The sequence below is a fragment of the Equus quagga genome, unplaced genomic scaffold (assembly GCF_021613505.1).
Source record: "Equus quagga isolate Etosha38 unplaced genomic scaffold, UCLA_HA_Equagga_1.0 630_RagTag, whole genome shotgun sequence".
NCBI lineage: Eukaryota > Metazoa > Chordata > Mammalia > Perissodactyla > Equidae > Equus > Equus quagga.
In genome coordinates, this window is record NW_025800424.1 from 540 (window position 1) to 10,153 (window position 9,614).

A 9,614-nucleotide genomic window follows, 5' to 3' on the forward strand; every position below is an offset into this window, starting at 1 on the left:
CGTGGGATGTGGTTAGAATGGAAAACTGCCCAAATGGAAACTTCTCAGAACATGGCACAGGGGCAGGGACAATCGTATCAGGAAGCTTTGTGTTTGGGGCTAGGAGAATGGGTGACGTTTGGAGGCTGATAAGGCAGGTTCCCCAGGACTTGCGCTGTATATAAGGAGCAGCTCCTGCCTCTGCTGTACGCCTTCCACCCTTCTTCCCCTCTGGAGACTTGGGACCCAGGAAGAACCATGAAGTGGCTGCTGCTGCTCAGCTTGGTGGCACTCTCTGAGTGCCTTATCTACAAGTGAGTCTGGGGGACAGGTGGCACGAAGAACAGCTTCCAAGGGGCTGCTTCCCTTCACTGCCTGTCACCCTGTCTTCCTTTCCTCCCCAAGTTTTCTTCTTCCTTTCTTCCTTCATACAACTCCTCACTCTCTTCCACTGTGTTGAGTCTCTTTTCTTGTTTCTCTCTGTCCTTCTGGGGAAACAGACCTGGCCCTCAAGTCCAGCCTGCGTTTCGTACCCAGCTCCATCACTGGGCCAGGCGACTTTGGGGAACCACTGAACCTCTCTTCATTTGTGGAGAAAAAATGGGAGCATCTCCTCTCTTGACTTCCTTCCTTCTGCCTCTCTGGAATCAGCCTCCTTGACCTTCCCTGCCTTCCACAGCACCCCTGAGCAGACTCCTTCCCCCAATTACAATTTCTCCTCCAACCATCCCGTTTGCAAATGCTCTGCCACAGGGTTCCGCTTGTCAAAAAGAAGTCCTTGAGGCAGAACCTGCGCGAGAATGGCCTGCTGGCGGACTTCCTCAAGCAGCATCCCCGCAACCCAGCCAGCAAGTACTTCCCCAAGGAGGCCGCCACCTTGGCAGCCACAGAGGGCCTGGAGAACTACATGGATGTGAGTGCAGGGCCATGCAGGGCGGTGGGGCCTGGCACTGAGGACTTGGCCTGGAGGAAAGAGGGGTTCCCAGGGGTCTTGGAAGGTGGAGCAGTGCTCTAAGCCCTGAGGCAGTGACCCAGGTGTCTGATCCTTGGATCTCAGAGGCACAGGAAAAGTCACATCAGAGATGTTGCTCTCATTCTTTTGTTCATTCATTCATTCATTCATTCGGTGTTTATGTATGCAGAGCACCACCTTATGTGCCCAGGATTGTACTGGACCTGGGGGAAGCAGCAGGATAGAAAACCAGGCACAGCCCCTGCCCTCATGAGGCTCACAGTCTAGTAGGGAGAGACAATCATCATTGAGCCTAACCATCAGTGAAAAGTACAAACAGACCAAGGGCTATGCAGTATAGGTGACAATGTGAGAGGCTGGCAGGTAGCAGGCAAGGACACCTCCCCTGGTCAATGAAGGAGAAGTGGAGGTCAGAGAGGGCAAGAGATTGTCCCCAAGAGCGGGATGGCTTGTGCCTGACCCTGGGACAGCAGAGAGCAGAGTGCATTTGAGGAAAGGAGCTAGTGTTCATGGAGAGCAGAGAGGGAGGGAGGAGCAGAGTGAGGACTGTGGGGTTGGTGGCTAGAGCCAGACCAGAATCTCTGATGAGGGCATGTGTCCTCATGGCCACTGAATCTTCTTAACCAGAAGGGTTGCCGTGATCAGTGTGGAGTTTCAGGATGATCTCTCATTGTTCTATTTAGAGAGCAATGGCAATGGCCTGCCCTTCTGTAGATATTGTGTCTCTCCTGTGTGAGGGCACAGGGCCAACGATAGGAAGGAATGTTGCCTGTGGTTATGACCTCAGCCTGTGAAATCTGCCAGACCTGGTGCAAATCTGAGCTAAATGGTTCTGAGCCATGCGACATTGGACAAGTCATTTAAATTCTCTGATCAAGCCTCAGTTTCTTCATCAGTGAAACAGCCATGAATATGTACCACTAGAGGGTTGTTGCAAGTAATTGACACGATAATGTTTCTTTGGAGGCTTAGCACAGCACCTGGGTCTTGGTAAGAGCTTGGTAAAGTCAGCCCATTTATTCAGTTAACAAATATTTATGAAGCATCTACTATGTGGCAGAGGCTCTGTGCATGGAGCTGAGAAAACAGTGATGAAGAAACAAAGTTGCTGGAGTTTTACTCCAGAGGAGAAGGCAAATAGGTGACAAATAAATAGTATGCAAGATAACGTCACATAATGACATTTGATGAAAAGAAAAGCTAATTAATTAGAGTAATGGGAAGAAGAAGAATGGGGGAAGGGCAAACTTAGATGAAGTTGTCAGGGAGGGCCTCTTGGTGCAGGTGATGTGTGACTAGAGCTCTGAATGATTGAGCAGAAGGAGCAGACCAAGGAAAGATCCAGAAGAAACATTTTCTTAGCACAGGAATAGCACGGGCAAGTCCCTGGGATGGGAATGAGCTTGTCATCAACAAAGAAGAGCCAGACCAGTGTGGCTAGAACTTCCAGCAAGGGAAACAGGGCTGCTGCTAAGAATAAAAATCCTGACCACGCCCTTCCTCAAAACACGCTGTACACACCTCGATTTAGGAACAAGACATCTCCAGGGGTTTCCAGCTTTAGAGGACTTCTTTATCTCCTGACCAACCATTTACTGAATGCACCTTTGAGCATTTACTCTGCTGGGTGCTATAAGGTTACCTACTGTCCTCTGAGATGGTGTGTCCTCTAGGATGGGATGACTAAGACATTCAGGAGGAGAGCTGAAGAGGGGACAGCAGATTCTTATTAGGTGTTGATTGTGCTTTGAAGAGACAGTCAGAGGGAAACAGGGATGGAATCAGGGAAGACATCAAGGAGGAGGGGAGGTCAGGCGGGGCCTTGAAGGATGGCTGCATTGGACAGGGAGAGAAAGGCAAGGAGAGCAGTGAGGGTGGGGAGCTGAGGAGAAGCCCCACAAGGCCCTGCTCCCTGGCGGGGGTCCCAGGATGGGGAGTGACCTGTGCTGTCCCCGCCCCACAGGAGGAGTACTTCGGCACCATCAGCATCGGAACTCCCGCTCAGGAGTTCACTGTCATCTTTGACACCGGCTCCTCCAACCTGTGGGTGCCCTCGGTCTACTGCTCCAGTCTCGCCTGCTGTGAGTGCCTGGCCCTGCCCGGGACCCCAGCACCCACTGACCTGGGAGCCCTGAACACTCAGGGGCTTCAAATAATTGCAATTTCCAGCCTGTTGGAGTCCCTCTGGAATTCTCTATCAGGCATTTCCCGAGCACCTATATTCCCAGCAAGGACTCAGGTGCCCTGGGAACAGAGGGTGAATCACACATGGTCCCTGCCCCCAAGGGATTCAGTCCAATGGCAGAGAGCAGCTCTCCTGAACAAGCACAGCTCAGGGGAGTAAGGGGGGACCAAAGTGAGAGGGAGGTTAGGAAAAAGTGACTCAAAAGCATGACAGCTGAATCATGAACTCACTTTAAAAAAAAAAAACCATCTGTTCACTAACAAAAGAGAGTTTGTCATTGGGATTCACGGACAGTGTTTCAAGTTCCTTCCTCTTCCAGCATGTTAACCTGACTTTTGATTCAGAGGAGGAGCCCCTGGAATCCTCCCCTTCATAACTTGAACCGAAGCATTGTAACACTGTGACCGTGACATTTTAGCTGTGTCATGGACTGTTCACAGTGCACTGTGAAGGGGCTCCTGCCATGGGCAGCCGTGGACCTGCTCTGCTCAGTGTTTGCCTGGGGTCCTTGGGAGGACCGCGGAGTTGGCTGGGGACCTTCCACCAGGCAGATGGTCCCACTTAGTCCAACCAGGCAGGAATGGAACCTGGAGATGTTTGGGCTCCAACATCTGGGGAAAGGGCACCTTTGTCCTCCAAAGCCCCACCCCAAACCAAGGCAGCCCCCCCAGAAAGACATCACTGGCCCCGATTCTTGCTTAGGTTTTGAGGTTGATGATGTCACTTCTTGTACTCCCAGCCGACCACAACCGCTTCAACCCTGAGGATTCCTCTACCTACGAGGCCACTAGTGAGTCGGTCTCCATCACCTACGGCACCGGCAGCATGACAGGCGTCCTCGGATACGATACTGTCAGGGTGAGCACCTGCTGCCCCAATGACTCATCCTGCCCAGTCCAAGGACCAGCTTTGGGGGACCGTGGAGGCCACAGTGCACCCCCATAATCAGCTCATTCAAGCAATACGGGCTTCAGTATCGCTACAGTAACCTGATTTGAGGAGGGGGATGCAGAAGTGGCAAAGACGTCACAGACATTTCTAGGTGGGACAGTAGTGGGTAAGGGGGTGGGATGCCTGGAGCCATAAGCCAACCTCAGCCCATCCAAGCTGAGTGCTACGGATTGTGGGAGAGAAGATAGGAAAAGGCTCCATTCTCCTTTAGCACCTCCTCCTCTTTCTCCTCCCCCCACCTTCAGCACCCCCTCTAGTCACGGAAGCTTCAAAAGCACCTCCCCTTCCAGGGTGGGGCAGGGGGCAAGGGCTGTGATTTGCCTGGGGTCTGATTTGCATCCGAACATCTGGAACACACAGCAACTCACAGACCCCATCTGTTCTGCAGCAAATTCTCACACCAAGTTGCAGACTGTGTCCATCTGGAGATCAGCTGCAAAGGTTACTTCCAGCAGAATAACAAACATTCCCAGAGACCATCCCCCTCCCCTCCTACCAGCCTGATGCCCCGGAAGCCAAATCCTACATGAGATGAACGAGGGCTGGCACCCTGCAGTGCTCAGTCAACACAAGCTGGTTGTGAACATCTTGGTTCCCCCCACTCAGGTTGGAGGCATCGAGGACACCAACCAGATCTTTGGCCTGAGCGAGTCGGAGCCCAGCTCCTTCCTGTATTATGCTCCCTTTGACGGCATCCTGGGTCTTGCCTACCCCAGCATCTCTGCCTCCGGGGCCACTCCCGTCTTTGACAACATATGGGACCAGGGTCTGGTTTCCCAAGACCTCTTCTCCGTCTACCTGAGCTCGTAAGTCCAGCAGTGAGGTCACGGTCACCTGGCCCAGAAGAGGGCACTGGGTGGGAAAAGAGGGTCTCAGCCAGCATGGGATTTGGAAGGTCAAATCCTAAGGCTTGAGAACTGTACCTTTGGAGAGAATGGGGCCAAATCTCTCTCTGATGAACCGTCTTCATTCATCTCATTTACCAGCTGAGTCTTTGTCATCCTGACTTACACAAGTCAAATGTCAGCCATTTTCCCTCCCGCCGCAGTCCCCTCATCGCTGGCCTGAAAAGACCACGATTTAAAATGAGTACACTAAAGAGAGGGGCCAAAATTCCAAAGCAATGAAAAGAATATTTGATGGGGATTTATATCTTAAACAATGGAACATCCAAGTGACTAAAGCAAGTTTAGGTCATTTGTTAACAAGATCTAGGTTCCAGTTGTGACAATGAGTGAATCCTAAGAATGAATAAAGAATAAACCAGTTTGGTTTTGGTTGAGTCGAGGTTATACAGGAATAGCTGAGGGTGTCGTCTGTTTCCCGAGACTCTCAGCTTTCCTCTGACGCTCTCATCCTTCTCTTTTGAAGCCATTGTCGTTGTTGATATGTTTCTTTAGTTGTTCCGTCTTCTACCGTAAACTCCTTGTGTCATGTTGTACTTACCGTCAGATGTTCACAGGAAAGTTGATGTGGGGTGAGGTGAGTGGGGACTGTCATATCTGTGACCTGTCCTTGATGATTAATTTCTTATTATCACAAATATTTGCTTCCCTATAAAACCTGAAGCTGCAGAGATTCAGATAATGAATATTGTGGTAACAAGTAGGAAACTTACAACAGGAGTAATTTACAACAGGAGGGCCCTATTATCCTGTTGGCCCCTTAACAGTCACGTCGTCTCCTAGACATCCTCCGCCTTTACGCGAACTTAGATACTTCTTGGGGGCCATCTGATCTCCCCAATGAGATCAGGGTGTCTCAGTCTCAGCGCTATGGACATTTTGGACATGATTCCTTGTTGTTCGGGGCTGTCCTGTGCATTGTGGGATCTTTAGCAGCCTGCCTGGACTCTACGTACTAGACAGCAGTGGCACTTCTGACCCCAACTTTATCATGAAAATCAAAAATATCCCCAGATATTGGCAAATGTCCCCTGGGGGCAAAAGTGCCCCTGGCTGAGAACCAGGCATCTATGCTATCAAGTCCTTAAGACCAAACACTGTCACGCATTCATCTCTCTTGAGGTCCCCAGGGAAACGAGAGTGAGGAGGTGGTAGAAACCACACGCTCTGGCACCAGAAAGTCCTGGGTTCTAATCTTGGTTCTGGCACCCCCTGACTGTGGGACCTTGAGCAAGTCATCCCATTTCTCTGAGCCTGAGCTTCCTCCCTGTAAAGGGGACAGAATAATAAATGTCACCACTATATGTGCCTTGGTGTGAGGATTAAAGGAACCCTGTCCGTCACACTCAGCATGGCTCCTGCCACAGGCAAGAGCCCAATCAAGGGTAACTCTTAGGATGCACACAGCAGATGTTCAGATGAAAGAATGAATTCCTTTCTTTTCTCCCCACTTTCAACAGCGATGACGAGAGTGGCAGCGTGGTGATGTTCGGTGGCATCGATTCCTCTTACTATTCTGGAAGCCTGAACTGGGTGCCTGTTTCTGAAGAGGCTTACTGGCAGATCACCGTGGACAGGTGAGATCACATCGCCGTGGATGGGCACTAGCCTGATAGACCTCAGATCTCATTTCTCTATGGAGTAATAGTTAACTGAGCTTTCAGAATCTCCCTGGAACAGCCAGCATAGGAAAATGTGCACCAGGGGTAGAGGGTGGAAGTTGTCCAAGGCAGAGAAATCTAAGAAAATCATCTGACTTGAGAAGCAGAGCTGTCTGGGACCCCAGATGCTCTGCAAGGATGAGCAGCCACTTTCCTTCTGCTCACAGAGACAGGACATCAGCGTCCCTGGGGAGAGCTGGAGGACCCACTAGTCCACACATCTTGGCATTTAGGGGACCTGTGACCTGGAACGTTCTCCTCCCATTCTGGGAAAAATGTCAGTTTCAGTCTAGGGACAGGGCAAAATGCCTGAGAACTTGTTTGAACCCATTCCATCCCCATTCCACTTATGGGCCCGCCCCTCATGCGTGCAGCCTCGTTCCCCCACTGTTCCCCCCCTGACTGACCTGCTAGGCTTACTCCAGGTTTGCCCAGGTGTCAGTAGTTTCCTGGGACTCAAGACTTTCAGTTCTAAAACTAGGAGAGTCCTGGGCAAACTGGGACACTGGGTCCACTCACGTCTGCCCCAGCCGTGCTAAAACTTCCTCAGTTCCTGTCACTCCTGCCCCTGCTCCTCTTGTCTCATCCTTCCTTGCATGCCTTCCCCTCTGCCTGGGACGTCCTCCTCCAGCTCTTCACCTCCTTGGCCACCTCGGGCTGTCTGATTCCCTGAGAAGCCCTCCTAGGTTGCTCCTCACCCTGGCTTGTGTTTCTGTTCCTCTGTCCTGTGCCCCGCTCATGCGGCTCTTCCTTGGTCTAACTTATCTTTCTAGCTAGACTGTGAGCTCCCTGCAGCCAAAAACTGTGAGGCTGCCTCGTTTGGCATTTCATCTCCCAGGCCTAGCACAGAGTAGGCATCAGTAAAGATTTGTTGAGTAAATGAATGCATGAATGAATGAGGGCGTGAAGGAGAGAAGCTGACATTTCATGTATTGGCCAATGGTTGGGCGGGAAGGACCCTCTGGGGTGACTTGGTTCCTCCCTGGAGAAATGACTCCCGGGGGGTTCAGCTGAAAGACCCTTACTCGCATCTCGCTTTCAGCATCACCATGAATGGAGAGTCCATCGCTTGCAGCGGGGGCTGCCAGGCCATTGTTGACACCGGCACCTCTCTGCTGGCTGGCCCAACTTCTGGCATTGACAACATCCAGAGCTACATCGGAGCCAGTGAGGACTCCTCTGGCGAGGTAGGCAGGACTTCACTGCCCCATTGTAGACCAAGGCGGTGGGACCGCCATGCAGAAGGAAGGCAATCCCTTCCAACCCTTGCTCTTTCCAGGCGGTGATCAGCTGCTCATCCATCTACAGCCTGCCTGACATCGTCTTCACCATCAATGGTGTTGAGTTCCCTCTGAGTCCCAGTGCCTACATCCTAGAGGTAAGTGGGCTCCGTGTCTCCCACCTACACGCACCTCCATAGAATGTGGCCACATACTCCCCATTGGCACTAGGGAAAGTGCAGTTCTACGAGCTGAAACTGACATCTGCTCTGGACAGCCATCCCAGAAGAAGAATACGTTCAAAATCAATGCGTGAATGAGAATTTGGAAAGAGCATTCAAAGGGGAAAAGGCAGGCAAACAGTGATGGCATGGAAAGAGGATTTCTAGTTGGACCCCTGAGTCCACACTCTGGATCTCAATTACTAGCCCATTGATTCTGAGTCACTTGCAACCTCTCTCAGCCACAGTTTCCTCATCTGATCTACGGCTTTCCCCACACTCAGAATGTGGTTAGGGTAGTCAAGTGATATTGACCACATCAACGCTACAAAGGGTTGGGCAAATGGCGATCATAACTTCCATGGGGTCATGGCTTATGACACCCCCACTATCTCTACCAAGTGACACATCTTTTCCAAATGAGCCACAGGCCAACTTCTTCTTCCTATGATAACGCAGGTGGAATATTCGTTTTGCCCAGTGGGTCCATGTTAGTCAACAAGAAGGACTGATGCCCAGCCACAGCCTGAGGGATGTTGATAAATTAGTAGGGGATGAGGCCTGGCTGGTGGGGTGGGATGCAAAGCTTCCTAAGAGCTTCTAATGTGCAGCCGAGGTTGTGGACCAGTGACCGAGTGAATGAAAAGAACTGATAGCTCACCTCTGGAAGGGATTAGAATAATCAGAAAAGGCTGTATCACCAGGGCTCCCAAAATCCTCCCAACAACTGAGATCCCCTAAACCCTCTAGCTCCAATGTGGGCTTCAGGGTTTGTGCATCTGCCAGAGATACTGGAATATGTCTAGTCATCCCTGGAACCAAGTGTAGTGAACAGTTCATACACGTGGACCCCAGGCTAAGAAGAGCCGAGTCCCCACACACGAGGCAGGAAGCTCCTCCGTGCACGTGCCTTGTAGTGGACTATGGTCCTTGATGCTGATCCCCAAGCACCTGTCACCACTTAGTCTGTTTCCTATCTCTGGTTTTATCCTCCTTTTCTGCAGGAGGATGACAGCTGCATCAGTGGCTTTGAAGGCATGGACCTGGACACCAGCAGCGGAGAGCTCTGGATCCTGGGTGACGTCTTCATCCGCCAGTACTTTACCGTCTTCGACAGAGCCAACAACCAGATCGGCCTGGCTCCTGTGGCCTAAGCCTGAGTCTATCCGGCCACTTTACTGGAAGATGTGGCCTCAGTTCTCCCCTCTCCTAGATGTGCATAATTCTCCTGATTGTTCTTCCTGTGGGATCGTGGAGGTGGAATCTTGGCCCTGTTCCCTCTCATTCCAGTAGCATAGCATAAAAGCACAATCTTCTGAAACATGTTTGTTGAAGTTGCTTCTCTTTGTTGATGTTTCTCCTTCACATCACCAGAGTCAGAACACCAGGACCTGGGGGCAGAAATGACTACTTGGACAGCACCAAACACGGAGACAGTGGCAGCACACACTTCATAATACAGCCAGGAAGACATAAGGGCAACAGCAGGTCTGACTGTGAGCGTGATATTAAGACGTGG

At 51.2% G+C, this 9,614-nt stretch overlaps 1 protein-coding gene across 1 annotated transcript; it reads left to right on the top strand.

The window, feature by feature from the left end:
* The first annotated feature begins 237 nt into the window (after positions 1 to 237).
* On the top strand, positions 238 to 9,249 carry LOC124234009 (pepsin A-like). The gene is made up of 9 exons (XM_046651267.1): positions 238 to 293; positions 733 to 892; positions 2,916 to 3,033; positions 3,877 to 3,995; positions 4,695 to 4,894; positions 6,454 to 6,570; positions 7,697 to 7,841; positions 7,934 to 8,032; positions 9,100 to 9,249. Exons 1-9 carry the CDS (start codon positions 238 to 240, stop codon positions 9,247 to 9,249), a joined length of 1,164 nt encoding a protein of 387 aa, XP_046507223.1.
* The last annotated feature ends 365 nt before the right edge of the window (positions 9,250 to 9,614 follow it).